Source organism: Dendronephthya gigantea, unplaced genomic scaffold (genome assembly GCF_004324835.1).
Source record: "Dendronephthya gigantea isolate DGI-Jeju-01 unplaced genomic scaffold, DenGig_1.0 000210F, whole genome shotgun sequence".
Taxonomy (NCBI): Eukaryota; Metazoa; Cnidaria; class Anthozoa; order Malacalcyonacea; family Nephtheidae; genus Dendronephthya; species Dendronephthya gigantea.
Window position 1 is genome coordinate 39,138 of NW_021163220.1, and position 19,531 is coordinate 58,668.

Genomic DNA, 19,531 nt, shown 5'->3' on the forward strand with positions numbered 1-19,531 from the left:
GCCTGATAACATTAAAAAACGTCACCCTGCTTTCAATCTAGTGGAACTTAATCGCTTTTACCCGTGGACAATCTACCAATACAAAGGCTGAGAATAGATAAAGTTGTTACCAGTTTTATATAGCCGTGACAATAAACTTTTATACATTAGAGGGCTTAAGATTGACGTTAAAATCCAACCGGTATCTGGAAGCGGCAAAACTTTAAATCACATTGGAAAGTAAACATATGGGTTTTTACCCTACTAAAATCCTACAGTTATCGAACGAAAATCTTCCAAAAATCGTCTGGTGATATTGTGTATCCCGAGATTGAATAGAAATCGTCGCATTCCCAACGCTGCTTCGATCCACCAGTAAACCATTGAGCTTGACCAGAAACGAAGGCCGGATGATTAAACAAACGGGCTTTAACTTGCGAGCCATCAATACCCCATTTACCAACAAAATATGTGTTATTTGATTCACGACCCCACCGAGAACACTGACTGGCCAGAATTGAATTGTCATCAGGTAGACGATAATAAGATCCACAGCTTTTGGGAAAAGTGTTTGTCTGAGCAGTAAAATATTTAATAACTTGTTGACCAAGACTGTTGGTTTTAGTAGCGATATCTAAGACTCGTCCCGGGATCTTTTTACGACAGAAAAATCTGATTTGATTGAACGACATTTTCGATCTCAGGTCGCGAAGTGCATATGTTGAAAGAGCGAGATTTTTGTTTTTGTATTCACTGATTCGTCGATAATCATTTGCCAGGAACCAATCCATTTCTTTTGATCCATTCTGAACAAGGTTATTAACCAGTGTCCAGCCACCTACAAAATGGAAAATCCATTTGCCGCGTCAGTAATTTTATATTCCGTATACTTTTGTTGCGAGTATAGTAGAGTATAAATTATATGTTATAAGTAGAATTTTAAAAATAATGGTAAAAATGATAGTGTGTATATGTGTAGCAGAAGAGTGGGACATAATTATATATTAACATACAAATTCTTCGGAATAACTCGTAAAATCCTGAGGGTGGATTCCCACTTAATGAGAAACTTATTTCCGACTTATTTTAAAAGAATGTATTTGAATATGGTGATGTGATTCTGAGAAGTAACGCACTGTCCTACTAAAGCTATATAGGCGACACACCCATTTGCGGATAATTTGTCAACTAGATAGAGTGCTAGCCATCATTTTGCTCCCAATCTCTCCATCTCTGGTAAGGGGGGATACAACTGCTATTACTAAGCCAGTTAACTCGCCTTTTTAGGTGCTTTGCAAAGCAAGTTCGTTGTTTTTTTGGTTCATAAAAAATATAATTGGGATCAATACCTCCATCAGCTTTCATATCACAGTACACGTTTAATGGTTTATTGTCCAATAAAACCCAGTATTCTCCATTCCCTAAAGATGCTCGTTCTGTCCGTTGAAGAATGTCCAAACAAGATTGTCCGGGATTGTTGTATCTGCCAACCTTTAAATGAAAAACGTTATTTACGAGAGACCTCGGGCTCAGTTATATATATATATATATCTTTTTATAGGTTTTGTTCTACTTTACATACGTAAGATGAAGCTTTCAAGTCTACATAGCTTCAACTCGGAATATTACGCTCCATGAAAATATTATAAAAATAAATAACAGATCAATCGAGAAAACACCGACGAGGGAATAAAACAGAAAGCTAGGATAAAGTTCGATACAGACCGGACTCAATGCGGCAAGCCCGACGCGCATTTTCAATTTTCAGAAGCATATATATTAATTTGGAAGCCAAAACAGTTAAAATGTATCAGTCTTAAGTAATCTATAAGAGTTTTACGGGAAAATTTGGAATCTATAAGGACGCCAGAGCAGTCAAAATTTATTGCCGTTAAATAATAAACAAGAATATTATGATAGGTTAAAATTTATTTGCTTTTCAAAAGTAAAAACTTTGTGTCGACCTTAAAGCTGTTTTTCATGACAATCGCGGCCTTTGAAAATCGCCTCATGCGACCGTGACGGGCATGAAAAAAATAAAGCGCGCGAAGTAGAGGAAATGGAGATGGCCCAATGGAGGACCGTGACGGGGCGGCAGATGTATAATGACTGCGTATTATTAACAACGTATCATGCATTATCATACCGCTTCAGCATTTCGCATCAATATCCAATCTCCTCTCTTTAAATTCTCTCTGTTGTTGGTGACGTTTGTCAGTTGACAATTTTCAACATTTTTTGTTGTTCTGTAGTTGAAACCAACACATTTTTCTTCGTCTTCGCAGTGAGTGTGACATCCCAACATGACCACCGAAGATGTTACGTTGTGTCTCGATATTATTTCATCACTGGGTAATGATAAACCATCTAAATATTTTGACAAAAATGACAGTAAAATAATTTTCTGAATAGGAATGTCTACCATTGGAATAGTATTGAAACATTATTATTGACCATGATATATATACCTTTGAAAGATATGCGTTCAAACTAGTACTCACCTCGTCTAATGATGTTGTAAATCGTCGGAGAACAAGTACTGGCAATAATATTTGAAGTTAAAAGCGACAGTTGGGTAAAAGCCGCCACAAAAAGCCTAATATTCATTGACCTTTTCTAGTTCAATCGTAAGGAAAGCAGAGAAAAAAAGTACAAGTGCAATAATAATCAAGGCCTGCTGTACATGTATTTAAAAACATATATTAGACATAATAAATTGACATTAATTCATGATAATTACAGCTCTAATTACAGTCGGTTTCAATAAACTTCACACGCTCGAGTTCCGAACCATATTTGGAAATCTATAAGTTGGCGGGAAAATTACAATTTCCAAATATGGTTAGAAATTTGAGCGTGTAAAGTTTGTTGAAACCGACTATAATAAAAATGATTGACGATTAAATTTTAAATCGGCAAGATGTGAGAAGCTTAAAAAAAGTTAATAAACTGAAACTGATAAAGTAAAATGCGCTGAATGAAATAAAATAATGGACATGCAGGCGAGAAAATTCCACCATGTTGATGTTTCGCGGTGATCTTTAACGGTGAAAAATCAATTTCTAGAGAAACGAAATTGTTACGCGGACTAAGCCACTGATAATGAAAGTGATAGTCTTGAAAGCTGAAGCCCACAGAAGCTAACAATAACTGATTTAATGCATGACAATATTATTATTAAATATCGATTTCATTTCATTTCATTTTGTCGGTATGTCAATGTTAATAGGCGAATGAACGGTCTTGCCGGCCGCCCTATATATGTGTTTTAATATATCCTATTATTTCTGATGAACTATATGAATTTTTATTTGTACATTTGAATTTGAATATTTCTGCTGCAAAACTGCAGAGTTCAGAATCTTACTAATTCCGAGGAGAAAATATAGATGATTATAAGGCTGACTTTGCTTATTTACCCCTGCAGTATATTTTTCTTTATTTAAAGAATACTCAATCCCAATGAGGACTATACACAGGGTGTATCAAAAAACTAATAATTCTCCCTAAGAATTCTCAAAAGTCTATCTACGATCTAGATTTTTTTATTGAATAGAAGCGTACATATATAAATATTCAGTTTTTTATGCACCCTGCAGATGTATTTTTGAGAATTTTCATTAATTTAATCATCAAGGTCATGCAGTTGCTACGTAACCGATCAAATAAGCGATCGAATTTTTTTAACTTAGGACTTAGTTCATTTCCTTGGGTGAGAAATCCCATGTGTTAGCTTTATACGACTCCGTTTTCGGGTGTTGATGGCTAGTATATGTCGGAATTAGTGTATGTGTCCGAATTAGTGTATATATGTCCGAAACGTAAAACGGCTTGAGGTATTGAATAAAGCAATCACATGCTATTAGGAACCTTAAGTATGTAGGACGGGAACATGACGACGGCAGCTATCAATACAAATGAATGCTTCATTGAAAAGAAATGAATTATTAAATACCTGGGAGTTTTAAACGTGATCTACGTTCTGTCTACATCGGCAAAACGACGTTTATTACGTCCTATGTAGAACTCCATTTCAGGGCCCAATGAGCTCTACCTCGTATTAGGCTCTACATATATAGAATTGTCCCTAAACGTAAAAACAATGTTTTCAACATCTTATATCTCATTAAATTGGTACAGTTGATAATATACAACAACGCTTTGCTTTAACATGCATTAATTTAAAGGAATATTCCAGCCACGTCGTCACCGTGTTGATTTCCTATATGCTTAAGGCCCCTATTGTTAGGATGATTACAACGGCAATAAGGTCATGTTATTGGCCCGATTTCTTACTAGAGGCGGATCATCCGCCTAGAAAAATTTGGGCATTTGCGAAGCAAATTTGCACTGATGAAGGCCTGGGTTCACGGGCCGAAATCTCTGCAATAGCAAATACTTACGTGGCGTACCTACAAACTAATTTACTTAAAGTATAGTTGTTTACTTAAAGTAAAATTTGTTTTCTATATATAGTTCTTCTGTGCATAAACACGGGCAAACCGTCTGTTAGTACAAAATACGCGCTGGGGACGAAATACGAAAAAATTATCATAAAACCTCTCTTGTGCACATTTTCTACAACATGCTGTTAATATTTTCCAATTCCCGTGAATATTCCCGTGCATTTTCTAACCCGGCGATTTTCTTTTTCCTTTCAAATACTCGTCTACATAGTTTCTCTAAATACTGTGTCGTGTGCTTATGTACTCCGAGGAATGATATGTCAGACCACTCAAGCGTATCATTCGTCCGGATGCATGATCGTCTCTACAGCGTGTATCGAAAAACTCAACCCAGGAGCTTAATGCAAAAAAACCAAAGCATATTTGGTCCTTTTCAGGCAAAAGCGTTATAACTTTCATTGCTTTAAACAAAGCGTAAAAACTTTTACCGCTCCAACGAAAGCGGAAATCGCCTTCACAAACCGCGTCTCCAAAAGTGTAATAACTTTCCACCGCTCCAACAAGAGCATATACAGCTTTAAACAAAAGCGGCCGCGTAATAACTTTGACTGTGTGCAAGGTTTAATAGCTTTCCAACCGTTTCCTCACGAAGCGTAAATAAATTCCAAATAGGGCTTCAAACAAAAGCGTGACAACTTTCCAGTCCCCACCGCTTCGACAAAAGCGTAAATAACTCAATAGCCGCTTTCTCAAGAGCGTAATAAACTCTCACCGCTTCTACAAAAGTGTAATAATTTTCACCCCTGCAACAAAAGCGTGTTAAACTTTCACCGCGCTTTTACAAAAGCATAATAATTTTTACCGCTTCTACAAAGGCGTAATAATCTTTCATAACAGTTATAACAATTTTACATTGCTTCAACAAGAAGTAATTCAACGTCACATACCTCTATCAGCAATTATGTTTGTCTTCGTGGTAAAATGTGAAGAAATACTGTTTATCATGCCTTTTATGTCAACCTGATTCACTGAAGCGATTATGACATCTATGTCAATGCATTAAGTCTACATCCATGCATTAAGTTTTACTTTATTATTATGGCATTGTTTGCTGAAACTCAAAATGATGAATACATTCAGTCTGTTCAAAACAAAGCGAAGTAACAAATTTATGGCGTAATGCAGTTAATATAATGTAATTTATCTAGCGATTTCATTTATTCGTTAAGATACAGGAATTATTTTAACTTTCTGGAAATAGTTATAAGTTGTAGAGTGAAGGATCTTGATATGCAAATAACAAACAAACAAAATAAAATTATATTAAATGACATATCAGTCGGGAAAGATGAACTTCTGAGAAATGTCCGATCTTAGCAGGGATAGGAAATTACAAGATATGCCACAGAATAAGTTCAGCGAGACAAAGGAGATATGAAGGGATTTTTCTTTTAGTTTGATGGATTTTTATAATTGTTTTATAAATATAATCAGATGTAAGCAGGCCATTCCTGCATGCCACACTCGCTGGATTAGGCAGAGTTGATAATGTCTAAAACTTTGATCAAATTGCTTAAGATAAAACATAATTACTACACTTATGACTCTATAATTTATTTGTAAACGACGTGCAATTATATATAGTGTACATTATAGTTTGGCAAACGAGCGTTCAGCGAACAAAAACTTTCCAAAAGTCATTTTTTGATATTGTGTATTCACGGTCTCTCTCCCAATCGTCGCATTCCCAACGCCCTTTTGATTGCGAAGTTAGCCAGTGAGCTTTATTAAAAATAAAGGCCAAATGATCGAATAATCGACGTGGAACTGCCAAACTATCATGATGCCATTTACCAACTTTATATTGTGATTCACGACCCCATTCAGAACACTGACTGGCCAGAATTGATTTGTCATCAGGTAAACGATAATAAGATCCACAGCTCTTGGGAAGGGTGTTTGTCTGAGCAGTAAAATACTTAATAACTTCTTCACCAAGACTGTTGGTTTTATTAGTAGCGATATCAAAGACTCGTCCTGGGTTCTTTTTACGGCAGAAAAATCTGAGTTGATTGAACGACATGTTTGATGCGAGGTCGCGAAGAGCAAATGTTGATATCGCAAGCTTTTGATTTTTGTAGTCACTTATTTGTTTATAATCATTTGCCAGGGACCAATCCATTCCTTTGGACTGATTTAGAACCAGATTACTAACAAGTGTCCAGCCACCTATAAGGTACAAAATTTTTGTGTTGTATTACATATTATATCTGACGATTTGATTTTTAAGTAGAAAAAAAGACGAGTTATTTAGGTATCAAATCAAATCAAATCAATGTCAAAAACCGTTGGTCGAAAAGCACATTTTTTAACGATTCCGGAAAATGAAGATAGACAAGCTCATTATGATTAAATCTTAAAACTTCATTCAACCTGCGTATAGGTCTGTTCATTTATATTTTTTGTTTATTAAGACCCTCTATATTGCGATTTGTAACAATAGACTAATAAAAAATACAACATTTCATAATAAATATTATTGCAATAATGATACCTCCATCACTTTTCATATCACAGTAAACTTTTAATCTTTTATTGTCCAATTTAATCCAGTATTCACCATTTCCCAAATATGCTGATTTTTTTCGTTGAAGAATGTCCAAACAGGATTTTCCAGGATTGCTGTTTTCACCGACCTTTAAAATAACGACATTTCAAATTGCAACAATATAATTATTTAGTACTTGATTAAAATGCACACAAGTGCAGATTAACGTAATAAGTTTTGCGAATATTATAAAACCTCTGCTTTCGTCAATGAAACAATGTTATCAAATCTTTATTTTTATCGTTAAAAAGTGTCGATGAACTGCAGTTCAAACTAGTAGCAGCCCCCACAGCAGAATTAGGGTGTGACACAGTGGCATCACCCGCGTTGCATGTAGGTATATATAGGTAGGTTTAACTGGCTAGTCTGCTCTTCAGACTTGGTAAACTATAGAACTTGCAAATTAGGTTATGGAGTGGTTTAATTTCATTGTAGAAATGGCTAGAGCAATATAAGGTGGCTCCTTATACAGCTCCTTTTAATTGTAAATTGTTTGACCAAAACAAGAAACAAAGAAAAATAGTGTATCCTGATTTTCTCTATTATACAAGTCATTATTTCTTTCTTTCTTTAGACCTTGACGGTTGTCTGAATAATTTTTTACATGCCTTAGTATTTACGATTTACCACTATTTTGAAGTTGCTACCGTTGAACATTTGACCAAAGATTTGGCCACTCGCGGGCTATGCATTAGCTCTCAAATATTTCTAAATTCTACCCAAAATATTCCGCCTACCACTCCATCAAGACGCATCAATACCCAATCTCCTTTTTTTGAGTTGCCTCTGTTGTTAGTGACGTTTGTCAGTTGACAATTTTCAACATGTTTTGTTGTTCTGTAGTTGAAACCAACACATTTTTCTTCGTCTTTGCAGTGAGTGTGACATCCCAACATGACCACCGAAGATGTTACGTTGTGTCTTGATATTATCTCATCGCTGGGTAATGATGTACCTTCTGATATATTATAGAATGTGAAATATTTTTGAAATATTTTCTGTTGAACTAAAAAAATTAAAATAACAAGGAGAAATAACTCACCTTTTCTAATGATGTCGTAATTCTTTGGGGAACAACTGCTTGCATTAACATTTAAAGTTTCAAGCAACAGTAAGATACAAGTTACGACAAAAGCCATCGTCAGTCAAATCAATATTTTGCCAAGAAATAGTTCCGCCGTCCGTGATGACGCGAGTAAAGCAGGTGAATACAAAATGTATACGTGCAATGAAGTTAGCTGTATTTAAGAATCATAAGCAGAATCAATTAACTTTAATTTCTTACACATGCATGAGATAATTTATCACTCCAGACAAAACTTCCTCTTTAGTCTCCAAAATAAGGACAACCAAGGAAACGTACGCGGCAGGAGACCGACAAGTTTAAAAAGAAACTAAAATTTAATATGTTCAAATTAAACTAAAAAGTTCGTTAAAAGATGTTAAACTTAACAAATAATTAGTTTAAACAAATTAAACTAAAATGTTCGGTTACTCGAGTTTCACGCTCGAAGCGATTTAACCAAATTTTTTATTTGTATTTTTATCCTTTTAAATTAAAACATTGCTCCACAACATTGATGTGTATTGTGTTGAGCTCTCTCTTGACGTACTGCACACCACGATGGTTTGTTATAGCTATTTTCTATTCCGCTCAATCACTCTCGGAATTGACTTATTAAAAATTTTTTCGAACATGTTATCATTTCAAATTATTATTAAATATGAGTGGTCTGACAGCGAAAATGATTAGAATTTACATTAAAAACGGCTTCTTTCATTTACCAAGTATGTTCCAAAATTTTATGAAAATCCGTTTTTAGTAATGATGATTAGAATTTATATTATATCGCTTCCGCATATAGGCGGCGGGCTATTGTTGTTGCAAGGCATACCTGAAATGGATTTTTAAAATATGCGTATGTCTCATTAATGAACGAAAACACGGCGCATGAAGTTAGAAATAAATCAATCACTCTCGATCGAAATTGATTTGTCAAAAATTCATTTTTCAAACATGTTAATTCTGATATATATTTCAAATTATTAGTATATGTGAGTAGCCTGACAGCGAAATTGATTAGAATTTACATTAAAAAACGACTTTATTCATTTACTGAGTAAGTTCCAAAGTATTATGCGAATCCGTTTTTTGTAATATGTAATAAATTATTTATCCTAAACATGTGAAACTTTATACTTATTACACATTTGAAGATATCATACATTAATATTTTTCTATGTCGAGATGAAAACTGAATCATATAAATAATCCTACGCGCTGGTCTGAAGCCACGTTGTGATCTTCATAAGATCTTTAATACAAACACAGTTGGGGTAAGCTTCAGTTGCGTGGACAAAGTGAAGTCTGTAGTTCCCACCAAACACAATGCCCCCCCCCCCCAAGACGAAGAACATAGTATACAAGCCAACTGTCTCCACAAGCAATGCAAACAACACAACATTTAGAGCGACGCAGGAATCATATTAAATCTTTTAGACACAAAACATACTCAAATTACACTGAACTTTCGAAACATATTAATTTTTGCAATTGACAAATAGGCCGTATTCTGTGGCCGATTATCGTTCAGTTTCGTTGCCCCCCTTCGGGCACTACTTGAAAACACGATAGAAAATTAGGATAAATTATAGAAAGTCTAAATTCACTTGTTTTCACCTTCACAAACCTGCAGTTTTCGAGCATTTCATCTTCGAAAAATCAGTAAATTTGCATGTTTTGCAATACACCGACGCCATTTTGATTCAGGAAATGTATTGGATACTTGGTGTAATATACGACATATATTGCAGATTCAGCAGTTTTATACCAGGATTTAAATGAAGTTTCCAGCATTTTTGCGGGGCAAGCAGGTTTCAACAAGGAAGCTTTGAGTCAAGTTTTACGAGGTTTTTCACAAATTTTCATAGTTTTTCTAAACTAAATTAGTCAGAGAACAGACAAAATTAATCGGAAAAACATCCGACATTTTGTGATTTTTTTATAGCATTCTGCTCTTGGAATTTACAAATAAATAAGAACAACTTTATTTACACGCATCAAAATAATCCACGAGCGTTTTCTTTCTAGTCAATTTATATAAAATAATTACTACACAATTCTTTTAATCTGGGAAAATCTGGAGCGTGTTCTCCCTCCCATGCTGCAGCAACGCTTTTACAGGTTAAAAGCCAACGCTTCTCTTTCTTCTTAGAATTGAATTGTGGTAATTCTTCCATTGCTGATCTTTCTTTCTTTGACCCGAAAAGAAAACACATAACAAATTGGCAGACAACAAAGTCTGGAATTTTGCAAATAAGAAAAGAACGCATTATCCTACAACCTTACTACCCCATACACTGATGCTACTCTCCTTTATAATAAACTAACTTGCTATAGTTAAAACTATATAATACAGAAACAACATACTGCGTATCTTAAATCAATTTCAACCAAATAAAATTGTGGGAGAATTACAAGAGCCTTATGATTTCAAAACACAAATGAAACGTTGAACTCAACCCTTTTAATCGGACAGCTAATACCACAACTCATCATCGACGTCATCTCCGAAATCCAGAATAGATCCTGATCCTTCAAGTTCATCATCGTCATCAGATTGAGCCAGGCCATAACTGCTATTATTCTCATTACCATCTTCAACCACTGCATTCTGGCAATCACCACACAAACATAGGTCGGTGCATTTTAAGTCAGCCTTTTTGCAGGAATAACGCATGGTCGAGCATCCAGTCTTGCACTTTCACTCAGCACACTCAATTTAAGATCGCGGAGCGGGTGGGCGTGTCATCCAAGTTATCTCTAGCTCTTTATCGTCAAACGTCCAGCCATTGCCAACCGGTGATGAAAGATCAATTTCTGCACTTAAACACTGATACTATGATGCTGCTTGATTGCTAATGCCATTACCGGTAAAAGCATGAAAGCCTGGTAAACAAGGAGCAACATCTACGCCCAAGAATTTCGAGATAATTGCTACAAATACGCAACGACGTCCATCTCCCGTGCCAGTCAAAAGAAAATCTCTTTTTGCATCTGTTGTTGCATGGTAATCGCAGGTATAAGAACATCTGTATCAGGGATTTTGATAACAACTTTATCGTACGTTGCTGCTGCGTGGTTAGCATGTAGAATTAAACGAGTGTCTGCTTTTTCGTGGTTGCTATGAAGCGAAGACACCTCATTACTTGTAACACTATCGTTCGGGGAATCACCGGGATATAAAACATAGCATCTTTCTTTAGCAGTTACGTACATAGTTGAAATGGAAAACCACCGGGAGGAGTCCCATCACCTCCAGTGTTCACATAAAAAATATATGAGGGATTCCTTGTTTTCACCGGATCTTAAACACTTTTTCCACTATTTTGGAACACTCTGATCTTTTCCGAAGATGTGAACTTTCTGGACTCCTTTTTCACTTTTCAGCTCTTCGTTGTCTCTCTGCATCATCGCCAAATGTTTTGCATTTTCCTTTCATCGACTGAATAACATTGACTTCTGGATTTCCAGATTCAGGTTCCAATACTTCAGCAAGTTTAGACTGGGCCAACTTGGCAGTTTTCACAAGTCCTCTCACGTTTTCATAAGGAAAATGTTTGAAATTTGTTCTCTTTCAACTTCGTAAAGATGTCTGGGTCTTCGCTCAAAAAATTCGTTTTTTTAGTGGATTGATGATAATAAGATAAAGGCGTTGGTAATTAACTTTGTAAAAAAACTGAGATGTTGTAAATAGTTTTGTTGAGAAAACGTGTGTATTATAAAAGTAGTTAATATAAAACAAAGGTTAAGCAGGAAAGGAATTGTGTAGTAATTATTTCATATAACTTGACTGAAACAAAACGCCCGTGGATGATTTTGATGCGTGTAAGCAAAATTGTCTAAGTCTTCTCTGACTAATTTAGTTTAGAAAAACTATGAAAATTTGTGAAAAACCTCGTAAAACTCCACTCAAAGCTTCCTTGTTGAAACCTGCTTGCGCAGCAAAAATGCTGGAAACTTCATTTAAATCCCGGTATAAAACTGCTGAATCTGCAATATATGTCGTATATTACACCAAGTATCCAATACATTTCCTGAATCAAAATGGCGTCGGTGTATTGCAAAACATGCAAATTTACTGATTTTTCGAAGATGAAATGCTCGAAAACTGCAGGTTTGTGAAGGTGAAAACAAGTGAATTTAGACTTTCTATAATTTATCCTAATTTTCTATCGTGTTTTCAAGTAGTGCCCGAAGGGGGGCAACGAAAATCGTTTTCTAAGCGACTTTTCGTGCCAGAGAATACGGCCTAAAACCTCAACCAAGATTTCAACCGAACATGGTCAATTTTCTTTATTTTACAATGCTGCCTGCAAGGACATTTCAGAGGCTTGTCAACAAATTTTACAAACAACTTCTCCTAAATGAATATAAGTATAGCATTCTGACTTGAAATTTTGCATGGCAAAATAAGTTAAATAATCAAATTGCGGGTTGTCGATGATGTAATGCAATATATTTTCTTTCCCTCCAATAATAGAATTGTGGTGGTTAAGACAATAGTTATAATAAGTAACTATTTAACACTTTATAGAGGTTTATAGAATAACCGGCATAAGAGCTGTTAGTCTGATAACAATATAAAACGTCACCCTGCTTTCAATCTAGTGGAACTTAATCGCATTTACCCGTGGACAATCTACCAATACAAAGGCCGAGAATAGATAAAGTTGTTTTATATAACCAGTTTTATATAGTTATTACCATATAGTCATTACCATACCTTAAATCACATTGGAAAGTAAACATACGGGGTTTTACCCTACTAAAATCCTACAGTTATCGAACGAAAATCTTCCAAAAATCGTTTGGTGATATTGTGTATCCCGAGATTGAATAGAAATCGTCGCATTCCCAACGCTGCTTCGATCCACCAGTAAACCATTGAGCTCGACCTGAAACGAAGGCCGGGTGATTAAACAAACGGGTTTTAACTTGCGAGCCATCAATACTCCATTTACCAACAAAATATGTGCTATTTGATTCACGACCCCACCGAGAACACTGACTGGCCAGAATTGAATTGTCATCAGGTAAACGATAATAAGATCCACAGCTCTTAGGAGGGGTGTTTGTCTGAGCAGTAAAATATTTAATAACTTGCTGACCAAGACTGTTGGTTTTAGTAGCGATATCAAAGACTCGTCCCGGGATCTTTTTACGACAGAAAAATCTGATTTGATTGAACGACATTTTCGATCTCAGGTCGCGAAGTGCATATGTTGAAAGAGCGAGATTTTGGTTTTTGTATTCACTGATTCTTCGATAATCATTTACCATGAACCAATCCATTCCTTTTGATCCATTCTGAACAAGGTTATTAACCAGTGTCCAGCCACCTACAAAATTAAAAAATCCATTTACCGCGTCAATAATTTTATATTCCGTATACTTTTGTTGCGAGTATTGTAGAGTATAAATTATATGTTATAAGTAGAATTTTAATAATAATGGTAAAAATGATAGTGGGTAGGTGTGTAGCAGAAGAGTGGACATAATTATATATTAACATACAAATTCTTCGGAATAACTCGTAAAATCCTAAGGGTGGATTCCCACTTGATGAAAAACTTATTCCCGACTTATTTCAAAAGAATGTATTTGAGTATGGTGATGTGATTCTGAGAAGTAACGCATTGTCGTACTCTAGGCTACACACCAATTTGCGGATAATTTGCGGATAATTTGCCAATCACGTATAGTGATAGCCATCATTTTGCTCCCAATCTCTCCATCTCTGGTAAGGGTGCATAGGGGTACAACTGCCATTACTAAGCCATTCACCACGCCTTTTTAGGTGCTTTGCAAAGCAAGTTCGTTGTTTTTTTGGTTAATAATAAATATAAGAGGAATAAATACCTCCATCAACTTTCATATCACAGTGCACTTTTAATAATTTATTGTTCAATAAAACCCAGTATTCTCCATTCCCTAAAGATGCTCGTTCTGTCCGTTGAAGAATGTCCAAACAAGATTGTCCAGGATTGTTGTATCTACCAACCTTCAAATGATTTTGACATTAAAATCATTAACATATCCGGACGAAATTGTCAGGCTCGCTATACGCTACTGAACACTATATTGTTTTGTTTTTTATCTTTGTAAATGAAGCAATCTGATTGGCTGAGGAGCGTTTCACAGCGGGCCGGTTTTTATCAGGTCCGCTGTGAAATACAGCCGGCCCACTGTGAGAAATGTGAACAAAACGACGAAAGCAACGTACGGCCTAAAATGTGTGAAAACCTCTTTAGGAAAGGCTAAAAGAATGTTAAAAATTAAAAACCGAAAAACTTTTTGGTTTTGGATTTTTCACGCCTTTTTGCGTGTCAATACGTTGTTTTTTTAATCGATTTGCCGTGATTTAGTTGCTATGGTAACAATACTTGCGGAATTTGTAATTTTTTTAGTTTATTCATTAAAATTGTTGTATTTTTTTTTGTTTGATAAAGTCAGTGAAATCAAGGTTAAAAAATACACGTTATTCACGAGAGACCTCGTGCACAGTTTTTGCATCCGGACGTCGCAGCCGCGCGGTGAATAACATATATATCTCTTTATAGATTTTGTTCTACTTTTCTTACATGAAATGCATGAAGCCTTCAAGCCTACATAGCTTCCCCTCGGAATATTACGCTCCATGAATAAAGGTAATAAATAAAATACAGATCAAATGAGAAAACACCGACAAGAAGATAAAACAGAAATCTAGGTTAAAGTTCAACACAGACCGGACGTGATAGCAGCCCGACGCGCATCTTCAGTTTTCACAAGCATATGAATTAATTTGGAAGCCAAAGCAGTTAAAAACCATTATTCTTAAGTAATCTATGGAGAATATTCAGTAGCGAAGCCAGCCTGTCGATTTGTCCCGCTATGCTAATATTTTAGTGTTCACTGACGGTGAAAACAATAGATTTCTAAAGGCATGAATAATTATAATAACTCGAAATTTACATAGCGGGACAAATTCGTCGGGCTGGCTACGCCACTGAGAGTATTATGGAAAATTTGGAATCTAACGACGCCAGAGGAGTCAAAACTTATTATCGTTATATAAACAACAAGGATAGTAAGATAGGTTAAATTTTTTTTGCTTTTGAAAAGTAAAAACTTTGTGTCGACCTTAAGGCTGTTTTCCATGACAATCGCTTCGGGCGAAGCGGCCTTTGAAATCGCCTCATGCAACCGTAACGGCCTGAAAAATTATGCGCGCGAAGTGGACGTAATGAGAACCGCCTTAAAGCCGGTTTTCCACCAGCGATATTTTTCGCGCAAATCAACATTTAACTTTTTTTTCAGAGGTCCCAACTGCAACCATCTGGAATAAATTGCTCAAATACAACGGAATAATGTCACTTTGCACGAAAAATATCGCTAATGGAAAATCGACATAAGACAGACGGGTCGCCGGCCGTATAATGACTGCGTATTATTAACAACGTATTATACATTATAATACCGCTTCAGCATTTCGCATCAATATCCAATCTCCTCTCTCTAAATTTTCTCTGTTGTTGGTGACGTTTGTTAGTTGACAATTTTCGACATTTTTTGTTGTTCTGTAGTTGAAACCAACACATTTTTTTTCGTCTTTGCAGTGAGTGTGACATCCCAACATGACCACCAAAGATGTCACGTTGTGTCTCGATATTATTTCATCACTGGGTAATGATGAACCATCTAAATATTTTGACAAAATTGACAGTAAAATAATTTTCTGAATAGGAATGTCTAATATTGGAATAGTATTGAAACATTATTATTGACCATGATATATATATAATTATAATATATATATATATATATATATAGGCAAAAATGTTCTCCGTGTGTGTTTTTTGTGATTTTGGAGCAAATCATGTTCAATATATATATATATATATATATATATATATATATATATATATATATATATATATATATATACCTTTGAAAGACATGCGTTCAAACTAGTACTCACCTCGTCTAATGATGTTGTAAATCGTCGGAGAACAAGTGCTGGCAATAATATTTGAAGTTAAAAGCGACAATTGGGAAAAAGCCGCCACAAAAAGCCTAATATTCATTGAAATCGTCCTTTTCTAGTTCAATTGTAAGAAAAGCAGTGAAAAAAGTGCAATTATAAGGCCTGCTGTACATGTATTTAAAAACATATATTTAACATAATAATTTGGCATTAATTCATTATAATTACAGCTCATATTACAGTCGGTTTCAATAAACTTCACACGCTCGGGTTTCAAACCATATTTGGAAATCAACAAGTTGGCGGGAAAATTGCAATTTCCAAATATGGTTCGGAATTTGAGCGTGTAAAGTTTGTTGAAACCGACTGTAATAAAAATGATTGACGATTAAATTTTAAGTCGGCAGGATGTGAGAAGCTTAAAAAAAGTTAATAAAATGAAACTGATAAAGTAAAATGCGCTGAATGAAATAAAATAATGGACATGCAGACGAGAAAATTCCACCATGTTGATGTTTCGCGGTGATCCTTAACAGTGAAAAATCAATTTCTAGAGAAACGAAATTGTTACGCGGACTAAGCCACTAATAATGAAAGTGATAGTCATGAAAGCTGAAGCCCACAGAGGCTGACAATAACTGATTTAATGCATGACAATATTATTATTAAATATCGATTTCATTTCATTTCATTTTGTCGGTATGTCAATGTTAATAGGCGAATGAACTGCCTTGCCTGCCGCCCTATATATTTGTTTTAATATATCCTATTATCTCTGATGAACTGTATGAATTTTTATTTGTACATTTGAATTTGAATATTTCTGCTGCAAAACTGCAGAGTTCAGAATCTTACTATAATTCCGAGGAGAAAATATAAATGAATATAAGGCTGACTTTGCTTATTTACCCCTGCGGTATATTTTTCTTTATTTAAAGAATACTCAATCCCAATGTGGATTATACAGCGTGTATCAAAAAACTGATAATTCTCCCTAATAATTCACAAAAGTCGTTTATGGCGTCCTTTGTAGAACGTCTGCATTTCAGGACCCAATGAGCTCTACCTCGTATTAGGCTCTACTGTATATAGAATTGTCCCTAAACGCAAAAACAATGTTTTCAACGTCTCATCCCCTATTAAATTAGTACGGTTGATAATATACAACAACGCTTTGCCATAACATATTAATTTACAGGAGGATTCCAGCCACGTCGTCCTCGTGTTGCCGTCATACATGCTTAAGGTCCTTATATATAGGATGATTACGACGGCAAGTCTTGTTATTCGCCCGATTTTTTACTAAAGGTGGATCATCCGCCTAGAAAAGCTTGGGCATTTGCGAAGCAAATTTGCACTGATGAAGGCCCAGGTTCACAGGCCAAAAGCTTTGTTGTACCAAATACTTACGTGGTGTATATACCTATACAAGCTGATTTACTTAAAATATAATTTAAAATTTGTCTTCTAGTTCGACTGTGCATAAACACTGATCGAAGTGAAGCGAGCGTTGAAGTTGTGATAGTGTCACTGGAAGAAACTTCACGAGGTGTCGAGCTGTCGTCGTAACCCTGTTGAGGTTACGAAATTAACCTTCAACAGGATTACCAGATTAGATTTACGACGAAAGCCTTACAGAATGCACGTACGTCATGAGCTATCGCAAGACGACTTGCCACTTCGACTACGCTATGCGCATGTTTAATGAAAAACTGAAACTGAAACTTTTTGCAGAGCATCAATAATGAAAACGAAGCATTATTTTCCATAAATGGAGAAGTTAACTCCCATAATGTGCACAAATACGCACCGAAGGGACAACCAACGGCATTTATGCCGAACGCAGGAAATCGTATGCCTTTTGGAAAGCTTACTATCTGGGCAATGGCGTGGTTTTGGGCCCTTACGTACACTTTTTCAGCTTTGGGAGGGAATGTTTCGAGGGCTCTAGTGGGCAGAGGACGGCGCTCCAGCACATCGTGTGGTCGCAGTTCGAGATCGCCTCAATGAAATATTCGAGCAGAATCGTGTGATATAGCGCTACAACATGCATAACGTTGAATGGCCACCCTGCTCACCAGATTTAGCCCTTTTGATTTTTCATTTGGGGATATCTGAAGAACATCCAGCAGAGAATAGTCCATGAATTCCGGCACTGATGTTTTACGGCAGCAGCCTGAATTGATTCGTAATGCAGTACGCCACATGTACATTGAAGGGCATGGCCCATATAGCTTTTTTAAAAGTTAACTCAGTTAATTCATGTAACATATAAGCAGCAAACCATTGGCATGTGTAAAATGGTTTTACTTCAGTTCCATCATCGCGATTAATATTATCACTTTGACGAATAAACTTAATAATTATTACTTAAACCTTCATGTAAATTCAATTCATTTCCGATAGGTACAACAACACTCAAGAATGATTTCTATATAGAGGGACACCCCCCTGGGACATCCCGTATAAGCATAATTTATTATTCCGTATAAATAGAAGTATATAGCTATCCATGAGTAAAAATTATTAATAAGTGTGGCCTGAAAAGTTTAAATGTTGCAAATCTTCCAAAGTTGGGGGTTTATTGCAGAAATAAGACATACCGTTACGAACCATGACTAAAACACATGCAGGACTCTTATACGACATATATACCTCTCGAGATGAACCTTTCCAAAAATTTAACTATAGTTTTGGAGTAAAAATAACTCTCTTTGAGGGGTTAATAATTTTTAGACCTTATTAACTATGCAGAATTAACTCCTTTTGGGGGAGTTAAGCAATCTAACCCTCTTTTATGAGTTATTTTGACTCACCTATTACCCTTTTTTGGGGTGATAAAAATTCAACTCTCTTTTTGGAGTTAAATAAAATTCAAAATGGCGTGCACAAGAGGAGCGGGTTAATAGTTTATTATAAATTTTAGTCTTATAAACGTGAATTGATTTAACTCTGGAGTGAAAAAGGCGGAAAAGGCTTGTAAAAATTACGAATGTTTGTGCCACTAATATAATTTGACTTCTAAACCCTATATTTTAACTTATATCGCTTTCTTCATCCCGATGTATAAAGTTTCTTCCTACGGCATTTAACTTTTAAGTTCAAGTTTATAAGGCTGTTCTGTTCATCTGTATATCAAAGCCATTCCCCCCATAAAATAGGGAAAAATGGCAGGGCTGACGATGATCTATTGGTTATATATGTTATTTCTGGCTGTGAGGTCGTTATTTCCGTTTTCGAGTCCGTCGGCACAGTTTTTTGTATCCGGGCCGAAGCTGCCGGTAAAATATAATGTGTTTATTTTTTAACCTTTGCCGTAGGCCGAGGGAAGTTTTCGAGACCGAGAGCACAGATTTTTGCCTCCGGGCTGAAGCTGCGGTATATAACGTGTTTATTTTTTACCTTTACATTATTGACTTCATGAAACACAAAAAAAGCAAAAAAATTAGCAAACAACTATATAAAAACTATAATTTCTGCAATCTACAAGGCTACAAGCCATTTCAGAA

General features: G+C 35.6%; 1 protein-coding gene across 2 annotated transcripts; it reads right to left on the minus strand.

Moving 5' to 3' along the window:
• Nucleotides 1-212: 212 nt before the first annotated feature.
• Nucleotides 213-15,718, minus strand: LOC114539640. 2 transcript variants are annotated; one of them, XM_028560256.1, is made up of 3 exons: nt 15,516-15,718; nt 1,329-1,470; nt 213-817 (listed from the first exon to the last, which is right to left on the minus strand). In XM_028560256.1, the coding sequence occupies exons 1-3, from the start codon at nt 15,672-15,674 to the stop codon at nt 258-260; spliced, it is 861 nt and encodes a 286-aa protein (XP_028416057.1). In that variant the 5' UTR covers nt 15,675-15,718; the 3' UTR covers nt 213-257. The 2 variants fall into 2 exon arrangements, with proteins under 2 accessions (XP_028416057.1, XP_028416056.1); XM_028560255.1 differs by lacking the exon at nt 15,516-15,718 and adding an exon at nt 2,126-2,527.
• Nucleotides 15,719-19,531: the final 3,813 nt, after the last annotated feature.